The sequence below is a fragment of the Balaenoptera ricei genome, chromosome 7 (assembly GCF_028023285.1).
Source record: "Balaenoptera ricei isolate mBalRic1 chromosome 7, mBalRic1.hap2, whole genome shotgun sequence".
NCBI lineage: Eukaryota > Metazoa > Chordata > Mammalia > Artiodactyla > Balaenopteridae > Balaenoptera > Balaenoptera ricei.
The window spans coordinates 98,732,751-98,755,643 of NC_082645.1; the positions used below are offsets into that span (position 1 = coordinate 98,732,751).

General features: G+C 33.3%; 2 protein-coding genes across 2 annotated transcripts in view; both read left to right on the forward strand.

Annotated features, from left to right (window-relative positions):
• The window catches only part of SPAG16 (sperm associated antigen 16), a 910,587-nt gene that overhangs the window by 493,330 nt on the left and 394,364 nt on the right, over window positions 1-22,893 (forward strand). The window lies entirely within an intron of this gene.
• On the forward strand, window positions 7,247-7,844 carry LOC132368674 (large ribosomal subunit protein uL11-like). The gene has a single exon (XM_059927391.1). It carries the CDS (start codon window positions 7,327-7,329, stop codon window positions 7,822-7,824), a length of 498 nt encoding a protein of 165 aa, XP_059783374.1. The 5' UTR covers window positions 7,247-7,326; the 3' UTR covers window positions 7,825-7,844.

Genomic DNA, 22,893 nt, shown 5'->3' on the forward strand with positions numbered 1-22,893 from the left:
CCAGCCGCTCCGTGGCATGTGGGATCTTCCCAGACCAGGGCTCGAACCCGTGTCCCCTGCATTAGCAGGCGGATTCTCAACCACTGCGCCACCAGGGAAGCCCTCTAAGGTCAATTTTAAATAGTTTACTTAATACAGAAAATGTATATACATTAAAATATTTAGATCAAAGCTTTTGTGAAAAGACCTAAGATGTAAATTCCACCTTAACCTTGTCTATGATTACTAAAAAGTAAAGTAAGATAATTATAAATTAAGGTGTCATAATTTTTTATGTTTATTAGAGCTAGCATCTTAATTTTAGGTTAAACATATATAAATATATAGGAGTATAGTGTCTTATGGACTTCGTGCACATTTTATTATACACTGAGGCTCTGCATAATCACTGTGTATACTACATTTAGGCCAATTTTATGGGACTTGAAGGACAATAGCATTACTTTAAATGATAACAGGGGTTTATAGTGGTTATGCTTCCTTTTATGACATGGCAATGATTGATTTATTTAATGGCCAATCATTAATGTATTTCAGTGTTTAAAGGTAGTCTAGTTCTAAAATATCCAACATATTATATGAAGCTGTCCACATAGCTGCATAGCTGTCTAAATCCACTGATTTACAACTTCAAAATATCAACTCTTTTTTTTTTAAGCCTGTAGTGTCAGGCTTTTCCTGATAGTATAGAAAACTTACAGGGCTTAATTCAGATGAACTGAATTCAAATTCTAAATCCTTGGACAATGATTTAACTAACCTTTTTTCTTCATTTCTCTTCTCTATCCAAGTTATATAAAACTGTGAATTTGAATTGAAAGTCTTAAATATAAATCCTTGTTCCATCTGGTTTTACTGGACATTTGACATTGGACATATTTCTTGATTTCTATGAATACCAGCTCCGCTTTGTGAAATGTGAGTTACAATATCACCTTGAGAAAAACAAATCAAATAATGAATATAAAAGTGTTTTGTAAATTACAGGGCTTTATTCTAACTTTTGTACATAGTACATATATATATTTAGTGCCTCGTTTTATACTGAGTTCCCTCTCTCCTGAAGTGCTCATATCTTAGTTGAGGCAAATACAAATAATATTCATTCAAAGAATCAGGTAATATACAGACATGCAAAGTGTTATAGGAAGCTTGCAGGAGAACAACTCTTTAAATAAATATGGGATACTTGACTAAAGTGGTGGCATTTAAAAAGAGAAATGAGCTTTAAAAAGAGAAGAAAAGGAGCCCCAGATAGAGAGAAAATCATGAGCTATTTTAACGGGAGCAAGATCTACCACGGCTGTAGAGTGGTGTGAGATTGACTCTGGCTAGAGCGTAGAATAGGAGGAAACGTGGTGAAAACTGTTTGGAAAGCATTTTGACACAGAGGATAAAGAGCTAGGAGGCCAAGCTAGGGGTGTGGACTTTCTCGTTGGTTCAGTGGGGAGCCATTGGAGCTTTGTAGTGATTCTTAATCAAGATTATGGCCAATTGACTTCTATGCCTTTTACATTTTTTGCTTTAAATCTGGTGGCAGTAGAAGATGCCAACTAGTTAATTCCTAAGACCTGAAACCCTGAACTCAAGTGTCACAGTTTAATGAACTGAGTGTGGGTAAAATTTGGAAAAACACCCCACACTTTTGCCAATCTACTTATAATTATTTAACAGTAAAAATATGGCGCAGCAGTGAAGTGTTGACAGATAAATGCTAAAAGTTTATAACAGTACACCACTGATGAAAATGCATGAGTAATCTCTTGGTTAATAGGATCTGTCTGCAGGCATAGTGCTTTAGGAAAACGTGCATCCTGGCCTCATAGAGATATTTTGTAGAAGTCCTTCTTCTAAGTATATGCATGAAACCAGACAATTCACATAATATGTACATGCATATAGCCATCATATAGAATAAATGCTTAAAAATATGTGTGCCGAATGGATATACGTAGAGAGGACCTTTACTCCTTAAGTTTACATAATTACCCCTTTTGCTCATAACACTGCCAGAAATGGCCTAATTTTCATTAAGCATGACTACATTTTTCCTACACTAATCATATTAATGCCATACTTGTTTTGATACCCAAGAAAGTAATTAGATTGTTTTTGATGATAGTAAATATAATATGTATATTAACAAATTGGTATATGTTACATTTCATTTTTTAAATTTCAACTTAAATGTAATCGAATGATAGTGATCCTAGCCAGCTAGCTAACAGTTTAAGTAAGCATTCTTTTCCCTAAGCTTCTTTAGTTGATTATTTGAAGACATGATTTTAATAAATTTTAGAAGAAATTTTCAAGAAAAATTAGGTAGTTGATATTCTAAATCTGAGTATATTGAGAGTACCTGTTCAGTTATAACTATTGCATCATTAGTGCAAAACGTCACATTGCTAATTGAATTAAGTACTTTTTTTACCTTTACATTGAATGAATGGTATATGGTATATAGAAAAAATTCATATTCATGTATTTGAAACTGAACCATATTAGGTTCTTAGAAATTATATCTGCCATATTCTGCTTATAATTATTACTATACTACTTGAATGTAAAATTAATGCACTGTAGGTTTTTTTATTATGGTGAAGTATACATAACATAAAATTTGCCATTTTAACCATTTTTAAGTGTACAGTTTTCAGTGGCACTAATTAAAATTACAGTGTTGTACAACCATCAGCAGAATCTAATTCAATATATTTTCCATCATCCCAAAGCTGTATCTCAAAAGGTCAAAACATAGAATTATTATATGATCCAGCAATTCCACCTCTAAATATATATCCAAAAGATTTGAGAACAGGGACTCAAGCAGATACCGGTACACATACATATGTTTTGGTTTTTGAGGAACCACCAAATTGTTTCCCACAGTGGCTACATTATTTTCCATTCCTGCCAAAAATGTACAATTTCTCTACGTCCTTGCCAACATGTGTTATTTTCTTTTTCTTTTTTTTTTATTACAGCAATACTAGTAGGTGAGATGTGATATCTTGTGGTTTTGATTTGCAGTTTTCTAATAACACATGATGTTAAGTATTTTTTCATGTGCTTATTGGCCATTTTTATATCTTCTTTGGAGAAATGTCTATTTAAGATCTTTTCTCATTTTTACATTGGGTTATTTATCTTTTTGAGGTTGAGATGTAGGAGTTTTTTTTAAAATATTCTGGATATTAATCCCTGTGCCCATCTTTCAGATAGGCCCCAGGCAAATGAGAACAGGCAAACACAATAGAATATTAATAAGGTCTGTTCTGCTTCCTCCAGAACCAGGGACCAGGGTCCCGCACTGGAATGTGGGCTTCCAGCTTCACTACTGAAGCCGAGTCAGGGAGGGTGTTGGGCGAGGACAAATACGAATTCCACAACTTCTTCCTACCATTTGTAGGTTGCCTTTTTCTTAATTCAGCATTTTACTGGTTACTATATACCTTTGCCTGTTTATTCTAGAGTACTGACAAAGTTGGTTGTGACCATTTCTGCCTGTTTTTCAATGTTTTTGTGAAGAGACAGGTATGTTGAACTGCCTACTCTGCCATTTTGCTGAAGTCACACCCCTTTACTAGAGTTTTATTTTCTAACTGGAGTCAATGGAATTAATAAGTAAGCATTGCCCTAAGTACTGTAGGAGATATACGGGTGGAAGACTAGACCCTCAAGGAATTTAGAGACTGATATGACATGCATATAAATTTCTCTCATACAAGGTAGTTTATGACCTGCATTAAACCCAAGGAGTTGGGAAAGATTAATGATAACTTTTACGATGGACTTTGGAGGTTAAGTAGGATTTTTACAGTTGGCGATAATGAGGAGAAAAGGTTCAGCTGGAAGTGACAGCATACGTATAATGCGAGGAATGAAAAATAGAACAGAGGAGAGTCCTGTTTTATGGGTATGTAGGCTATTTGTAGAGTTTGGTAAAAGATAAAGCCAGATGATATAATTACGTCTATGTTTTATTCAGAAGGCAATGAAAATAAAAGCTTTTAAGCAAAGAAATGCTATGATTAAAGCTATTGCTTTAGGAGTTTAGTTTGGCAAGGGTGTACAAAAATGTATTGAGAACACAAAAGTTGGATTGAGATGGGTATATTTTGCTTTGTGGCTGAATTCTTGTATTTTATGTATAAGTACTTAAGAATTACTTCTAATTTGGAAATTTCGAATAAATTAATAGCTGTAAAAATTTAGCATAGTTTAAAAGTATGAAACAAGTGAAAACCATCCTCTGGTGTTTAGTTATCAATCTGTGGCAAACTTTACATTTACAACATATAACACACAATATATAATGATTGCATTTTACAATAAAAATTAGAATAATTAAAGAATACTAATGAATATAGATTCTATGCTTAATGTATAGAGATTGTTCATAACAGTAGCAAGCATAGTTTTCCCTATTTTTTATTTAATTAGTGTCTGTTACACTCTCTTTAAAGGCCAACACTAAAGTGTGTAGAAAATTTTCAATTTTCAATACTTCTAATTATAGTATTTTGGCTCCCTATTTGGAAATAGCTAGTATTTTCTATTTTAAAATATTCCAAAGTATTTCTCGACTGTTTTTGTTAAAATAAATTGAATTAAAAATAAAATAATCTTTAATGGTCAGCAAAAATAATAAAAAATTAAATGAATGAATGAATAAATAAATAAATAAATAAATGTATGTTCACTAGCATTCAGACATGGCTGTTTTCTGTCTAACCCAGGGGAATTTAAGTTCCATGAGTGCAAACACTTGTTTTGTTCTCTTTACTCACAGCACCTAGGTGAGTCCTATCATCATATAGTTTCTTGATAAGTATTTTTGGATGTATGATCTAAAGAATATCTGCCTTTAATATAAAGGTAGTATTTTTTAAATACACTATTTATAAAAGACAGTAATAAATAAAATTTCTCATAGCTGAGTTACCTATTCTTCCCTCATATATGAGTTTACGTTAATAGACTGTTTATTCCATAAGAGGTATGTTTAGTCTGTCAAAAATTTGATGAAAATAGAAGAAATTATATGATTAACTTAACACTATTTTCATTGAATAGAATGATTATGCAATTTTTTTTCTTTATAATTTTCTCTTGTGTGTCTATTAAGATTTATAAAAGAAAAGTTGGTATTAAAACAATAATTAATTAAGACATAACCTGGGGGGAAGAAGAGGAAAAGAGAAGCTAGAGAACATGGAAATATGAATTGATGGTGATGGGGTGATAAGAAATCTTGTTCTGCATATCTCAACTAATGAACTTTTATCCCAACTCCTTGTTTGTTCCCCAGATGCCACTTGCACACTCAATGCCACATTCTCAATTTGGTGCTTTTCTAAGTCTTGACTCACAAGTCAGTATTCCCTGCTGCCATCTTGGTATCAAAGGATCTTCTGTCTTACTCTTCTCAATGAATTTGTTCATGAAATTAACTGATTTTTACCTTGGTAAAAATTTAATGAACAAATCCATATAACTTGCTAGTAAGAGATGTTTGAGGCAAAACATCTTTTTCCAGGGTTCTTCCACTTAACGTTTACATTTTAAAAAGTGATATTCAGCAGATTGTGTACTGCTTTGACTTATAAATGAATGAATGTCTCTAAAGGTGAGAATATAAACACAGCTAGAAAGAAGAACTGTTTGTTTTTTCTTTTATCCTAGTGAGACTGGTAAATTAGCGTATGCAGAGACCATGGGACTTTGCAGTAAATGATCTTCTGTAGGCTGTTCATTTATTCATTTATCTAATAATTTACCATCACTACTCTTCCAAGTCTTTCTGTGTGCTACATAAGAGAAGAATAAAGTCACTAAACCTGGGCAGGATCATGCTTTAGAGACAAAGCTATACAAACCCATTACTAGTTTTGTTTTTTTTTTTCTTTTTCTCATTTGCCCTTGGCTTTCTATTAATCACTATGTTACCACTTGATTATCTTAAATCTCTGTTACATACTTTCAAATGGGTAAATCTAAACAAGTAATATTAGCTCAATTACATATGATTTTAGTAAGGATATCAAGTTCTCAAAGAATGTTGGCTATAAGCTAAGTCTCCTAACAAATCAACATCTTTGGTGTAATCTGACTTCTTGAAATCACTGGTATATATAGGGAATCTTGAGCATATTAGATACAACTTTGTTTTGGTGATATGACATTAGGGGAAAAAAAGAGAAAAAATCCAAAATATTAATTAATCCTATTACATAAGTCTATGTCAATTCACAACATTATTTATGGCATGATTTCTAATTTCTTTTGAATGCCCTATCATATTTTACCTACATTGGATACAATAAATGATGTTCTCTCACAATGAAATGTTAAGAAATTTTGTTACTAAAAAATTCCCATAGTTGTAGTGAAAATAATTTTATGTGCTTTGATTCTTCAATATTAATCAATCCATGCTACTCCCCAAACTAACCCTGTCCCAACCCTTCATGGTACTAAGCAGCAGAGAACAACTACAATGACAAAAATTCTAAGTATTTCTTCAGTGGCCAGAATTTTTTTTGCCCGTGTTTTGTGGCTGCGTCCCATCTCCAGCAGTTTGTTGCAATACTTAAGTAAGACTAAAATACATTAATCTGTCCCTGAACAGATTGAAAAAATAATAATTTCCAAGTAATATAGAGTCAGCGAGACTCTCCATCCTGGGCAGCCATCCGAAACTGTTAGAGTGCATGCCCACTGAAATACCCTCTATAGAACGACACTTAGATTTGACCAGAGATAACGTGCATGAGTGTGTAAAAACAATATATCAGGACTTTATCTAGTGGAACCTCAGAAATCGTATGTGAGTTACTTCCAGTCCAAGATATTGATCAGACCTGTGAATTTTACTTTCTGCTTAAAATATATCATTACAATGGCAAGGGACAAGGAAAAGAGAAAATATATATCCTCACCTAGAAACTAGGAAAATGCATCATCCAAATGCTAGAAATATTGAGGAGTTTTGTAAAATATAGCTCATTTAAAACCAGAGTAGAAGAGGAACAACAAGGTGTGCTTATACAACTTTAAATGAATACATACATACATATGTACATACATACATGCATACAAAGAAAATAAAAGAGTTTGGGACTCAGGAATTCCATATCCAGTCTGTTCCTGGCTGAAAGTTACCTTTCTTCCTACTTTCAAACATTTCGAAAAATATTTCAGCCAACTTAGAAATTAATTAAAATTAAGAAGTTAACCTTTCGGCTTTCGGCTCGGAGGAGGCTCAGGTGCAACTTTCTTCGGTCGTCCCGAATCCGGGTTCATCCGACACCAGCCGCCTCCACCATGCCGCCTAAGTTCGACCCCAACGAGATCAAAGTCGTGTACCTGAGGTGCACCGGTGGGGAAGTCAGTGCCACATCTGACCTGGCCCCCAAGATTGGCCTCCTGGGTCTGTCTCCAAAAAAAGTTGGTGATGACATCGCCAAGGCAACTGGTGATTGGAAGGGTCTGAGGATTACAGTGAAACTGACCATTCAGAACCGACAGGCCCAGATTGAGGTGGTACCTTCTGCCTCTGCCCTGATCATCAAAGCCCTCAAGGAACCACCAAGAGACAGAAAGAAGGAGAAAAACATTAAGCACAGTGGGAACATCACTTTTGATGAGATTGTCAACATTGCCCGACAGATGCGGCATCGATCTTTAGCTAGAGAACTCTCTGGAACCATTAAAGAGATCCTGGGGACCGCCCAGTCTGTGGGCTGCAGTGTTGATGGCCGCCACCCTCACGACATCATAGATGACATCAACAGTGGTGCAGTGGAATGCCCAGCTAGTTAAGAACTGCAGAGAAAAATAATAAAGGGTTATTTGACAACCAAAAAAAAAAAAAAAAGTTAAGAAATATATGAGTGAAACAGTGATAGAAACAAGAAAATATTGTACTAAGTTCTTATGTATTATTAATATGGATATCAACTTTCAAGAAAATATTAAATATTCTATAAGAAAATAAAAAGATTCAAATAATAATATGAATCAAATGTCCAAGATTATCTCTATAAAAACCTGGAAGAATTTGAAGAGTTTGGAGAAAAAGATGTAAGACAATACGTTTATCTCCTTCCATAAAGAGAAATCAATAGACACTTTTATTTTTGACCACTAGTTAAAGAAAAGTGTAATTTATAACTTATTTATTAAAGAAAAAAGAAACAAAACTAGAATCAATATAGTAAAAGAAATAAAAGCTTTTAAAAAGATAAAGAATGATAAGAAGGACTTCCCTGGTGGTGCAGTGGTTAAGAATCCACCTGCCAATGCAGGGGATACGGGTTAGATCCCTGGTCTGGGAAGATCCCACATGCCACGGAGCAGCTAAGCCCGTGTGCCACAGCTACTGGGCCTGCGCTCTAGAGCCGGAGAGCCACAACTACTGAGCCCACGTGCCGCAACTGCTGAAGCCCATGCACCTAGAGCTCGTGCTCTGCAGCAAGAGAAGCCACCGCAATGAGAAGACCACGCAGCACAACGAAGAGTAGCCCCCGCTCGCTGCAACTAGAGAAAGCCCGTGCACAGCAACGAAGACCCAACGTGGACAAAAATAAATGAAAAAAAAAAAAAAACAGAATGATAAGAAAAGTGAAAGCATGAAATAAAATAACACATAATAGCATTAGCTATTATAATAAATGTGATTATGTTAAACCTTACAAACTAATGACTCTCAGTTTATGTCAAGAAAGAACTAAATTTGCTTATTTTAAAACCCACTGAAACATCATGATGCCTACAGTTTCAAAATACTAGGCAAATGAAATTAAAAAAACAAATACTGTTAAAATATCAATATTAAATCAAAGTACAGCTTAAGGAAATTAATAAATAGTACAAGAAATATATTTATATAAATACCATTTAAAATCCACAATACAGATAATTACAGTTATGAGCCAACATTTATTGAGCGCTTCCTGTATGTCAGGCATTATTCTAAATGCTTGTAAGTGGCTGCTCAAGTAACTCTCACAGTAGCCTATCAGTTAGGAACCATTATTACCATAATACCCATTTTATGAATGAGGAACTTGAGACAGATAAATTAAGAAACTTGCCTTTCCATGTAACCAGCAATTAGTAGAGCTGCAATTTGAATCCATTCTGGAGAGTTAGACCTTAATTGTTACATGACCTTGTCTCCTCCCTTTGTAACAGCCATCAAGCATCAGGTACCAGAGTAAGATATTAAAACAAAAAAAGCAACATCTGCATAAAGAGACACTGAGAAAAGTACCATCATAACAACGATGTTCAAATAATAATATTCTATTTTCTAAGTCCTCAACAGATCAAAAATAAATAAATAAAATAGACTTTAAATGTGATACATAATAACAAGATAGACAGACATAGATGCATATAGATATGACTTCTACCGTAAAAACAAATAGTATACATTATTTTCAAATACTTGTAGAACAATTAAAAAGTCAATTAAGTGATAATGTCATAGGGCAAAAAGTTATTCTCAAAATTCTTTAAACATTAAAAATTGCATGCCACATTCTCAGTAACTAAAATATTTAATCATATGACAATTTAATAATATATTCCTAAAATAGATCTAAGAGAATTTTAAAATATAATTATAGAATTTTTGATTAATGAAGGAAAATAACAGTATTACATATTAAACTGCAAATGATGATAAGAAAATACTTATCAAAGAAATATGTTAAAGACATTTATAATTAAGATAGAATATAAACAAATAAATAAAAGTATCATACTCAATAATCTAGAGATGAAAAGAACAAAATTAACCTGTTAATACATTAGAAAAGAAAAACATTGATATATTCCAGCATGGATCTTTGGTGGTGAGAGGAAAATTTCCACCATAATAGGCTAGAAAAAAATCTGGAATTTCTGAAAAAGGGAGAGAGAGAGAGAGAGAGAGAATTAAAGATGACAACTTCAGTATCTTTTGTAAATTAATCTCAGAAGTGACAAACCACTGCTTTTCACATGTTCTGTTGGTCATACACACTGACTCTGGTACAGTGTGGGAGGGGAATACCAGGAGATCATTGGGGACCTCTTAGAAATTGGCTACCACAGTACATCCTCTAGCACTCAAATGAGCCATTTCTTTCAGTTATTTTTTGGTAAGGGATTATATTTTACAATGTAGGAACATTTGTCCAGGAAGCTAGAAATCTTTTTCAAGATACTACTATTAAGACAGTAGAGATTTAACCCAGGTCTTCTGACCTAAAGCATCATGGCTTTTCTCCTGCAATAAAATAGAATGCCATGTAGGTGTACTACTGTGTGTAGCACTGTTTTCCAGCATTCATAATATTTCTATACTGCTGAGCTTTTGAAATCGTCATGACTATTTTTTACTTCAGTTTTGCTTTATCCTCTAGCCTTCAGTTTACTCTCAGCCATATCCTACTGGTATAAATGTTCCAGACTGACAAATTCTCTCTCTGCTTTTCCAGATTACTGTTTGTTTGTTTTCTTTCAATAGACATGTATACTATAGAACCAGACTTATTCAGATCGCATGAATTGTGGGAGTAAATACATTTGAAGTGAAAATGTATGGGTCTTTCCATGTTAGTCTGCTCAGGCTGCCATGACAAAACACAGACTGGATGGCTTAAGCAAAAGAAATTGACGGCTCGCAGTTCTGGAAGTGGGAAGTCCAAGACACAGATTCTAGCTGATTCGATTCCTGGCGATGGCTCTCTTTCTGGCTTGCAGATGGCTACCTTCTCCATGTATTCTCACATGGTGGGGAAAGCAAGCAAGCTCTCTTGTGTCTCTTATAAGGAAACTAATCATATTAATCATAGATTTACCCTTATGACCTCATTTAACCTTTGTCACTTCCTTACTCCAAATAGTCACATTGGGATTTAGGGCTTCAACATGAGTTTTGGGGGCACAAAATCCATGAAGTCCTTTACACTTTCCCTATGAGGAAAAAATGTGCCTGGACTTTGGGATATTACAGCTTTCAAGGGGCTTTTCATTTTCCAAAGGGGCTTGTGTTTTTTCACATTATTTTTCTCAATAGTAGTCCAGATAATGAACTTTTAATATATTTGTGTTTCCAATAAGTAAGTTGCTCACAATATATGGAGTTCTATTATTACTCTTATTTTAGAAAAATGTATTTCCTAAATTTCAAGTTTTATAAACATTCCCTGTTTAAATTTAATATAATACATTGCAATTTAAAACACTTCTCTATAAAAAGGAAAATTGACAAAATTTACCTACATAAGAGACTGGTAGTAATGAAGTAAAATTAAAGTAATGAAAATAGCATTACCTCAAAGTGGACTTGAATTTGTTTTAGTCACTTAAGTAGCACCCTATTAGAGGATCAGATTTATTTTATATTAATATAAAGAGTAAAACAAATACATTATGTTAATAATCCAGTATAGTACTTCATTATAATAATTTCACTATTATCTGAGGCCATTGATACTGTAGCAGATTGAATTAAGCTATTCTCAGCATTTCTCTTCTAGACCTACATACACACAATGCTCATTATAATCAAAAGGGCTGTTCAACAAACATTTTTGAAGTAAATCAATTCAATTAATGAAGGAATCCATTTTCTTGGATTAATATTTGAGTTTCTGATTTTACTACTTTTCAAAAATACTATATATTTTTACTACTTTTAAGGAAAATGTGACCCTTATAACAGAAATTGACAAGCTATTGAATGTATTAAAGTCAGTAACTGATATATATTATAGTCAAAGCATAAGAAACATGTTCTTAGTAAAATATAAAATGATATTATAATGACTTTAGAGCTCTACCTAGCATTATATTGTTTGTACCAACTTGTGTTAAATTTATCAACCAGTCTTCTGAAGTCAGTAAAAGAAGGAATTATTTTAAAAGAGTAATTTTAAGAATAAAATAGAGGCTATCACGTATCCATGTGTTTTGATCCATTTGTCTGCAGTTGTTTTCTATTGTCATTAAAACCCCTACAAAATTCTCTAATTCCGTCTCTTAAAACAACTCTGAGAAGCCAGTTGTTCAACTATTTTAATTACATTCTCTTTTTGATCATTTTTACTAATGAGTTAATATATCATGGAATTATTGTCTTAGGAATTGAAAGAAAACAATTTGGATGATGCTTTTGTATTTTACATTTATTTACAACAAAGTTTCGTAGCACCTTCTAGCTCTGCAAAGAAATTATAACAATGACTATTTATAAGAAATAAAATATGTCTTCCACTAAGTAAATATAACACAAACAAATAAAACCTATCCCCAAGGTATAGTTTCTAGTGTGCATGTGTTTGTGCGTCTGTGTATGTCTGAGAGAGAGAGAGGGAGGAGGGAGTATGTACATGGTGTAGGTCGTTCAAGATTACAGAGTAACAGTGTATTTGCCTCTTACACTTTTGACAACATAAGAACACAAAATGAGCAAAATGTGAAGCTGAAAGTTAACTTACGTGGAATTTGGAAAAATCACAAATTCTTTGCTTTGCTTTTAATCAGTTAATTGAGAACAGTACATTTTTTTAATGAGAGGGTACGTCATAGAAAAGTTGCAAAAATGTATTTTAATAGTATCATCATTTTAACAATTTTTATTATTACTATAATAATCATATGGAATTCTTACAGTCCAAAATATCACTCCTAACAAAATTTGCAATCTTAAATATTTACTTTAAATCACATTGTCTTCTATAAATTCTAAGCTTTTGTGAGCAATGATGTAGAATATAATAAATACTAAATATTAATTGCTGCTATTGAAAATTTCAAACTTAAGGGAATAATTTTTTAATGAAGACTTAAGCTTATAATTTCTTGCTTATGGTTTAAAACAAAGAACTCTGGAACCCTGTTGTGTAGATTTAGGGTTGGTAAAATTAGTTGGAAATGCTAAATATATCAGTCATTTAAAGGTCACTTGAAAGTTTGGTATTTTGCCTTGATGATCAGGTAACAAGTTAAGAATAAGCCAGTTCAGGCTTCATTAAGACAGTTTTGAGGTAGTTTGTTTTTCAACAATAATAATGGTAATAATAGTAATAATAATGCATGACAGTTTCAAGTACTACTTTATGCTAAACTCTGCTGCTGCCATCCTTGGTTTCTTTTTAACTATTTACGCATGATTTAGGTGGCCTGTATCAAAAGACTTGCTTAACATACTGAAAACTTTTATAAAGCCTCTTATAGTCCATAGATAAGAATCAAATTTAACATAATTGTGAAGATATTTTGAAAGGCCTATGATATTCTATGAAAGAAGAATCTGTGGGCACCAATTACTTCACCTTCTAGAAACAGAATGAGTTTTGTTTTTTTTAACATCTTTTTTGGAGTATAATTGCTTTACAATGGTGTGTTAGTTTCGAGAATGAGTTTTGAATCAGTATTTTCAAACTTCCCCCAAATAAAGTGCTTTCTCTTTAGTGTCAACAAAGCTTTATTACATCATTTATTTGGCTTATTTGTCATTAGTAAACAATATTTATTATGTACCAAGCAATAGGGGGAGTTGAGGAAGCCCTTGACATCCTTTTTTTTTTTTTTATCCTCCAGTTTTTAGAGCATAATGTAGAATAGAAAATGATAAAGACATTACCTTAGGTTCCTAAGCATAGGGCATCATAGTCATATTATTGTAGTGACATTAGAACAAACATACAACTTATAAACTCCCACCCATATCACATACATCAAAAGCAGAAGAGATAATGAAGTAAAAGGATTAAATGGAACTGAGAGAGATCAATCCCAGGATTGGGGGATTTTGTAACTAGTGTAGCACTGTCTCCACGTTCTAGCTGGAATCCCAGTAGAGAAGTAAATGCTGCTTATATCATTTTATGCATGAATGAAAATGATTTAGATAATTGATATGTTATTCTAGCAAATCCAATTACATGAATATTGTCAACTGACTAAAAAATCTAATTGCTGGTTACAGAACTTATTGCTGAGGTTCTTCCTAATATGTTTCAAATTGACATTGTATACAGGATTATACCTCATTTATGATTTATGGGAACAAAATTCTTGGCAGTGTTTATATATATACATGCATGCATATATATATATATACACATATGTGTGAATATGTTTACAAATATATCCAAATGTATACAATATATAAAAAGTATGTAACTTATCAAAGCTTTCTTTGTGTCCTTTGAACTTGGATGACTAGACAGTGAAGCTCACCATAACTCTCTAGCACCACCAGTTTCATACGTCCTCCAGTCTAGTCAACCAGCTCCACGGTGGGCCTTGTCTCTCCTGTAGAACACTGTCTCTAAAACCCATCACATCTCTTGGTACATGGAAAGTCAGTGAATCGTCTTAGTTCGAGCATCTTCTATTACACTTTGATTATCATTGTGAGCCATTTTAAACTACGTTCCATAGAACCACTGGTGTTTTGAGAAGGTGCTTTTAATAGAGCTTTGGTGAAACAAATAAGGGGAGAAGGAAACCCACATCCTTACCATGGTTCTAAGGCCCTATATGTGTTGGCCTCCTGCTCCACTGATGCCACATGCTACCACTCTCCCTGTCTCTCACTCCAGTCCAGAAGCCACTGGCCTCTATGCCTCAGTGACCTTACTACACCTGGATATCACTTCCTCAGATATATACATGGCTTATTCCCTCACTTCATTCAACTCTCTGCTCATGATTCATCTTGTCAGAGAGAACGTCCCTGACTACCTACCTAAATAATAACTTCAGCTACTTTTATTTTCCTTTATTGAGCTTACCACAGTAGGATATCTTAAATATTTTTTGTTTATTGTCTCTCACACAAACACAAGAATGAAAGCTTTATGAGTGTTTGTCAGAATTATACTGATATGTCCCACTGCTTAGAATATAGAAAAAATGGAGGTGCTCAAAAAGTACATAATGAATGAATAAATGAAAAAGTGAGTTCCTTATATCCATGTCAACCAGTTTTTGGTTTTTGTTTTTCGGTGTAGCACAAAGTGTCTTTGAAGAACACTTTTCTTTTGTAACAAAATCTCTGTGTCTGAAAAAAGTTTGAAAAAAACAGTTCAATTTATTAAAACCTATGATACTAGGTAGCATAAGTTCTAAGTATGTTTTTGATGCTATTGAAAATAATTCTATAAAGTATTAAAACATCTTACAAAAATATGATTAAAGTAGTTTATAAAACTTGTTGCCAACAATTGCCAAAAATCCTTAAATTAAGAAATGCTCAAGTTTTCATATTTCTTTAGTAAATCCTTTCTATAACTTGTGAAATTGGGGAAAAGAAACTAGACCATGTATATAACTATAGCAGTTTAATAAAACATAAGCATTTGTCTTTTTAATAATGCCAGTTAAATGAAGACAGTTTCTAGTCAATTTTTGTGCCCCCAGCTATTATAAAAAAATCTAAGAAAGTATCCAAAAACTTTTTTAAGCTTATTTGTTTTAAATTGATCCTGAGATCTGATCATACTTATCCTTTATGGGAATCCCAGTGGGAGGAAATAGAAGAAAATCTAAAGTCCATTTGTTCAAGGTCATGATAGTCTTGTTAATTGGTCATGAATTATATTCATACATCCATCACCCATTCATTCATTCATTCAATGTAGTCTGAACTCCTACCATGTGCTAGAGGTTAGATTGCAGCTTGATATTTAGCCTCCTTTTTACCTGACCCTGAACCCTGTCCTTTCTACTCAGCCATGATAATTCCAAACTTCTCTGCCACACCCACTGCCGGCCACCCTCATTTTTAACCGAACTGGATCTGTACTAGCACCACAGAGCCTCACCAACCTGCAGGAGAAGAGCAGGTTGAATTTTGGATCAAGTACCTTGTTTTTGGTCCATGCTTTTTCATAAACTAATATGCCCCTGTTCATCTTCCTATCTTAACTCTCTGGCTTTTGTCTGAGACTAGAATTATAATCCTGGACAATTCTAGTTCTTCCCACTTGGCTGATATTTAATTTCTCAATTAAGCATGTATTTGACATTGTGAAGAAGGACAATATTGAGCTCTGTACAGATTTTAAAATATATGCACATTCTTTAACCACAGAGTCCTTAAATTTGAATAAATGACGTTAACAACAATACATAAGCAAGGAATACTGTGCTAAATGCCATAAGAGAGGAACTATATCTAGTTTGAGCAAATTGTAAAAAATATTCTAGGGTAGGAGGAAACACTCTATTTTTAAAGTACATACATTTTACACTGTCAAGAAGTAGCCAACTGAAAGTGGAGAAGAAAGGGATTATAAACATAGGGAACTGAGATGATTGTACTGTAAGATACAAATAGATAAGTAGTGGGATAAGTGCCACTCATTTATATAAACGGCGGTCATTCATACAAGTGCATGCTATCAGTCATTGACAGAACAAATAGACAGAAAATCAGTAAAGATATAGAGAACCTGAAAAACAATACAAACCAAATTTCCCTAATTGAGATTTATAGAGCACTCCACCCAACAACAGCAGAATACATATTCCTTTTAAATATACATGGAACATCACCAAGATAGACTGTATGTTGGATCATAAAACAAGATCAATACATTTTTAATGATTTAAATCAGAGTGTATTTCTGGTAGAAAACTGAATTAAATTAGAGATCAGTAACAGAAAGATATTTGGAATATCTCCAAATATTTTGAATTTAAAAAACATTTTAAATATCTCAAGGGTCAAAGAAGAATAAATCACAGAGGAATTATAAATAATCTGATTGGATAAAGGCACAACATATTAAAATTGTGGGATAAATTTCAACAAAATTATAGAATATAAGGTCAACAAATAAAAATCTTATTTCTGTATAACAGCAATGTACAGTTGTACCAATAACTTTTTAAAAGCCTATTCACAATAGCTCCAAGAATGGAAATACATTGGTATGAATTTTAAAAAGTACAAAATCTAAATGCTGAAATTACAAAATACTAAAGAAATAAATCTAAGAAGACGTCAGTAAATGAGAGACAGACCATGTCCATGGTTTAAAAGACTCAATATAATAAAGATGTCAATTCTCTACAAATTGATATGCAAGTTGAATGCAATTCCTAGAAAAATCCCAGAAATATTTTTTGTAAATGTGAACAAATAATTCAATTGTGTAAAGCAGGGGGTCCTATTATTGCAGTTATTAAAAGAGCCAAGGCAGGGCTGTTCACCTAGCATGCCAGCAATTGTAGGGGTTTGAATGTTGTATCCAAATTTATGCTGGGTACAGGGATGATACTGGATTCAATAATGGGCTGAAACTACTAGGACAGCGAGAATGATTCCCCGGTTAGTGCTTATTTTGTGGACTCAGTCTCTGTAGATTTGGCCTGCAGAAACTGAGGACACAGTATGCCTCCTTTTGCTTTCTCATTTTCTAAGAGAATTCCCTAATGTTTGCTTGGCTATCCTTATCCTTTTCTCTATATCCCTTCCAAGCTACCATATAGAAGATAAGAGCTTTATCTAGCCCAGGTTGCAGGAGAAAGAGCAAATGTCAATTGCACTGTATCTACATTTGCATTATCACCTGGTATGTTATCATGGGGTGTTCTATTTTTTAAAAATATTCTCTTGTTTCTAAAGCTCCAATTTAATAAATTCATTTGAGCATGCCCTTAGTAGAAATACCTACTCCACATGACTCAATTAATTAATTCTCATGTCTTCATAGTTGACTTCAACCAAGAACAGTCATATCTGGACCATTATGTCCAAGTAAGATATGACTTTTAGCAGAAATCATTCCTGATGGGAATAATCAAATTCTTATCGCCTTGATAGACAGATAAGTGGTATAAATGATATATGGTCCCCAATTGCAGTTTATGTAAAAATAAAATAAGATGTCTAGAAATGTGATTTATATTTACATTTGAATATTATTATATTTGAATACAAGCGATAAATTTCCTTTAGCCAAAATACTCGAGTTACATTGTAGGGAAAGATCATATTAGAAACTGAGAGGTTAATTACTTTTTTGCAATCTATTCATTCACCATTACTCTAAGAAGTCACTCAAAAAGGTACTCTATATGGAAATTTTAAAACAACTGTGGAATTGTGTTACATAACCCATTTTCTCCATGATGAGCTTGAATGATGGAAACAACAAAAGTAGTACCTTATAGGGATGGCAGCAGGTGGAGGGTTTTCCCAGCTTCTTCCTTTTCTAAATCCTGCTGTTCTCACCTTTCTTTGGTTTAGCATCCTCACATTCATTTCTTCATCTGACTCCATATATTTCCCACGTCCTGGTCCTCCTGGTAATCCTCACTTGTCTCCTGCTGCTTTGCCAACTTCTCCTGGTACTGCAACTACTGGAGCTGAGACAGCCATGAGTCAAGCACCCAACTGCAACCAGTTTATATTTTAAAGTGATGTAAAGGAGAGCAATAATAAATACAGAATTGGCTTTCTTGGAATCTTCAATGCTTGGGTTTCAGAGTCTTTTCTGGGCAATGCATTGAGAAGTAAGAACAAATGACAAAGTCAACCTAATCATTAAGTCAGTGGTTCACCAGGACGGTGGGCAGTGCAACTCCCAAAGGGATGTTTTGATAAATCACAAAATGTTTTTTTCTTATTTCAGTGATTCATGGGGACTGAAGTGGTTGGGGCCAGGCATGCTGTACATCTTGCTGAGTAGGACAGTCTACGGAATGAACAATTTTTTGAGTACTTCATGACTTCCAAATTCCCCTATGTATATTCATGAAGTTGAAAGAAAAAGCCTGTTGATAATCCTTTTAAATTTTTATATTTACCCTAGAACCAATTTCACATTGAAAATAAACCAAAGCATCATTTACAAAGTTTTAGTATATGTTGTTTTTCAGGAATTCAACTACTTTGTAAATCAAGGGAATATTTAACTAAATTTTTATTGAAACATGACCAAGAGTGTTTTACTATTGCATAAAATTACCTCAGTGGGAGTCAGGCCACTTGAATTTGAGTTCTCCTAGACAGCACACCTTAACAGTTTGCATTTATGGCAGTCGCAACCATGACAATTCCATAGATGTGAGCCTCTGGTTCCATGATTATGTCTCCTAATGTAGTTGAGCCTAAACATTTACACTTTGAAAAACACAATATTTTGTTACGAATTACTTGCTATTTATTTCTTTGCAGAGTTAAGCCAAAATACATTGATTTAAAAAATTATTATCTATTTTCTTTCTGTATAATAGATGGAGCATTAAATATATTTGTTTTTCAATGCATAGATTTCATAGAATTAAGAATTACTGTATGAAGTAATTAAACAAACTAGTACCAACTATGGGGGACAAAAAATTGTGTAATAAGTTATTTAGCTGAACATAAAAAGTGTTAATTATATAAGCCTGAAATCAAGATTTGTCAGGAATAATTGACACATTTATATATATCGATTGATATTTCTGTCATGTATAAATGATGCTATATACAAATGATAAAACAAAGTCATATAAAAGTTGACCTTACAGTACAGATGTCTAATGGGAATATAAGTCATCCTTATCACCTTTCAGCCGTGCTGACCAGTCACGTAATAAAAATGGATGGCACCTGAAATGAGGAAACAATTATGTGGCGATCTGAAGGAGGGTGGCCATACCCAAAGGATGAACAGAATACTTCAAGCTAAACTAACAGCAACATAATGAGCTAAGAAGTGACAGGCACAAGCACAGGCAGATCATGTTTGCTTGAAGCAAGCAGAGTTTGAGCTGCTTCACTGCCTCATTTAAACAGAAGAGTATGCTCAGCATGAAGCTAAGAGACAGTTTACAGGGAATGACACCCTGCAGGGAACAGCTGCTGCTAACCCCCAAAGGACAGAATTATATAGAAGACATATTTATTTAATTTTGCAATTTGTGAGGAAGTCTTTTTATTTTTATTTTATTTTTTTAAAGGTATTATTTTTTTTTTAACATCTTTATTGGAGTATAATTGCTTTACAATGGTGTGTTAGTTTCTGCTGTATAACAAAGTGAATCAGCTATACATATACATATGTTCCCGTATCTCCTCCCTCTTGCGTCTCCCTCCCACCCCTCTAGGTGGTCACAAAGCACTGAGCTGATCACCCTGTGCTATGCGGCTGCTTCCCATTAGCTATATATTTTACGTTTGGTAGTGTATATATGTCCATGCCACTCTCTGTGAGGAAGTCTTTTTAGACCCACTCTTTTTTTGGCATTTTATTTTATTAATTTTTTTTTTTTTTAAAGAGGCAACAGAGTTTAATGAAGAGGCCGTTTACAAAGGTGTGGTCAGGTGTAAGATGTCTAATTTGATTTTTATTTTCACAACATAATTTGTCATTCTATTATTCTACATTCTTCCTAGTTTACGATGCTAATTATTGGGGAAAATAGGTATGTTTCTAGCCAGTACTATAGGCTTTTCATATATTATCTCACTTAATCTTACAACAGCCCTGAGATGTATGTTCTCTTTTCCACTCTTTGCTGAAAGAGATAGGAAGGCTCAGTAAGATTTTGTCATTTAAGATCACATCGCAGGTAAAATTTCTCATTTTAACTTTGTCTTCCTGAGTCTGAAAGCTCTGTATTTTTTGAAAAATTTTTATTGGTGAAGTAAGTCAGACAGAAAAAGACAAATATCATATCATATGATATCGCTTATATGTGGAATCTAAAAAAAGGCTACAAATGAACTTATCTACAAAACTGAAATTGAGTTACAGATATAGAAAATAAACTTATGGTTACCGGGGGGTAAGGGTGAGGGGAGGGATAAATTGGAAGATTGGGATTGGCACATAGACCCACTCCTCTGAGCAGAAAGCATCAAGGTCAATGAACCAATCACATAGTACAGAAGATATTGCCATATTTATATGATTCAGTGGAATGGATCAAGTAATTTTAACAGGACTATTATATTTCCATAAATATAAATAATTTGTTGATTATGATTGTTCTTAAGAAAAACTAAATACCCTAAAGCATAATTTTAATGGCACTGCCTTACAACCATATACAGTATTCAATCCCAATTTCTATTCTGGAAATTGAACCCATATTGAGTCCAGTTCCAGGTCCAGGCCAGAAAAGCAGGGGAAATCCAAGTTTAAGTGAAAGAAGTACTGATTCCATATATATCTCTATCACTCTTTAAGAAAGATATGCTTAATAGGAAAACAATATTTTCTCACGTAAATTCCAGGTTTTCTTTAAGAAAGATCCTGAATCCAAAGGTGAAATATAGTAAAAAAAAAAAAAAAAATAGTATGTGTTTCTTTATGGAAATGCTGTTAATTTTAAATTCTTGACATGAGTGATTGGATATGTCCTATATGAATTTACCAAGGAATAAAATAGAGGTCATAAAATATAAAGACACAATAGGACATATTTATAACCTCGTGAAACAAAATGGCATTTTAATATATTAAGCTGGCCACTTTACTGTATTTGTTTATGGGTCCTCACTACAAAGTTCTGTCCCTGATTTGAACACATCAAGTATGAGAGGTAAAAAGCACACGGTAAATGAGGGTTACAAATGGCGTTTTGTTTATGAGCCTCCTGTTTAGGTTGGTGACATTCCATCACACAACCAAGGCAATGATTATTATTATGATTATCTTTATAATAATCTGTAGGATCCTGCAGAACTTTTCCAACAACATATTCAGATCCTAACAAATCAAATTGAGGTGGAAAAACAGCAGATGGACGTTAGGAAAAGTTAGTGCAATATGATGTCATAAAGAAAAGCATGTGTGTCTTTTCTCAAATTTGCTTTAATATATTCTTTACAGAAGGTAGTTTTCTTTAAGAGCATTAATTAGTTCAGCATTTGTGTGATTTTATGAGGAGGAGGTGTGAGTAGCCATAATGGTGGCAGTAAAATGCAGTGAGCCCTAGTATATAGTTCATTTTAATAAAGAGGAGAAACACACCTTAGGTGACATATTTTAATGGACTACTAGATGAATGACCAAGAGAAGAGAGAACTTCAGTTTCAATATGAAAGGTAGAGACCATTGAATGAATGAAATTGTGGCAAGAAAACATATTCTTTAAATATCCTTTAAAATCTGCTACCTCAAATCCTTCCTGTGGTATTTAATTCTTTATGATCAACAAGATGATCAAAGTTTCATTAATTAGTTTGTTACAGATAAAAAATGAGATCCTTTTAGAAGTCATGTCTCTTATAATCCTGCTATTATTTAGATAGATATTTCAGAGAGAGAAAATAATTTTCAAGTTGTTTAGAAGACTAAGGTGCAAGTAGAAAGTAATTACTATTATTACTATTAAAGTATCTCTTTCTGTTCACTGAATCTGAGACCGACCTGACTGATTTGCTTACACATGGCTGCTTTTAAGTGCCCTCTATTCTGAATTTTGTTCTCCATATTACAGTTGTAACATATAGGAAATAAAATGGATATACCTTGTTTAAAGATATCCATAGAGCAAAATTATTTCCATAATCAAGAACAGATCCAAATACAGACAAGTGACTTAATCATATAATTTAAAGGTTATTACAAGGTCCTGCATGACCCTGAATATTTATTTTCCCACCAGCTTACTATCTTATTTGTTTATTTTCTTATATGGACTAATATTCCTGCAATTAGAATTACTTCTGTAAGAAGAAGAAAGAAAGGACTTTATTATCGTTTTTATATAGTATTTATGAAAACATTTAGAAGGTAACTATTAAAAATACACTCAGGTGAAATGGGCCCAAGAGAAATGGGAGGGAGGATATTAGTTTAAAGGAAGCCTTCTCATGCATCCTTCTCATTTCATTAGCACGGATAAATTTATTAAATTAACTATTTGCTCACCAAAGCCTAC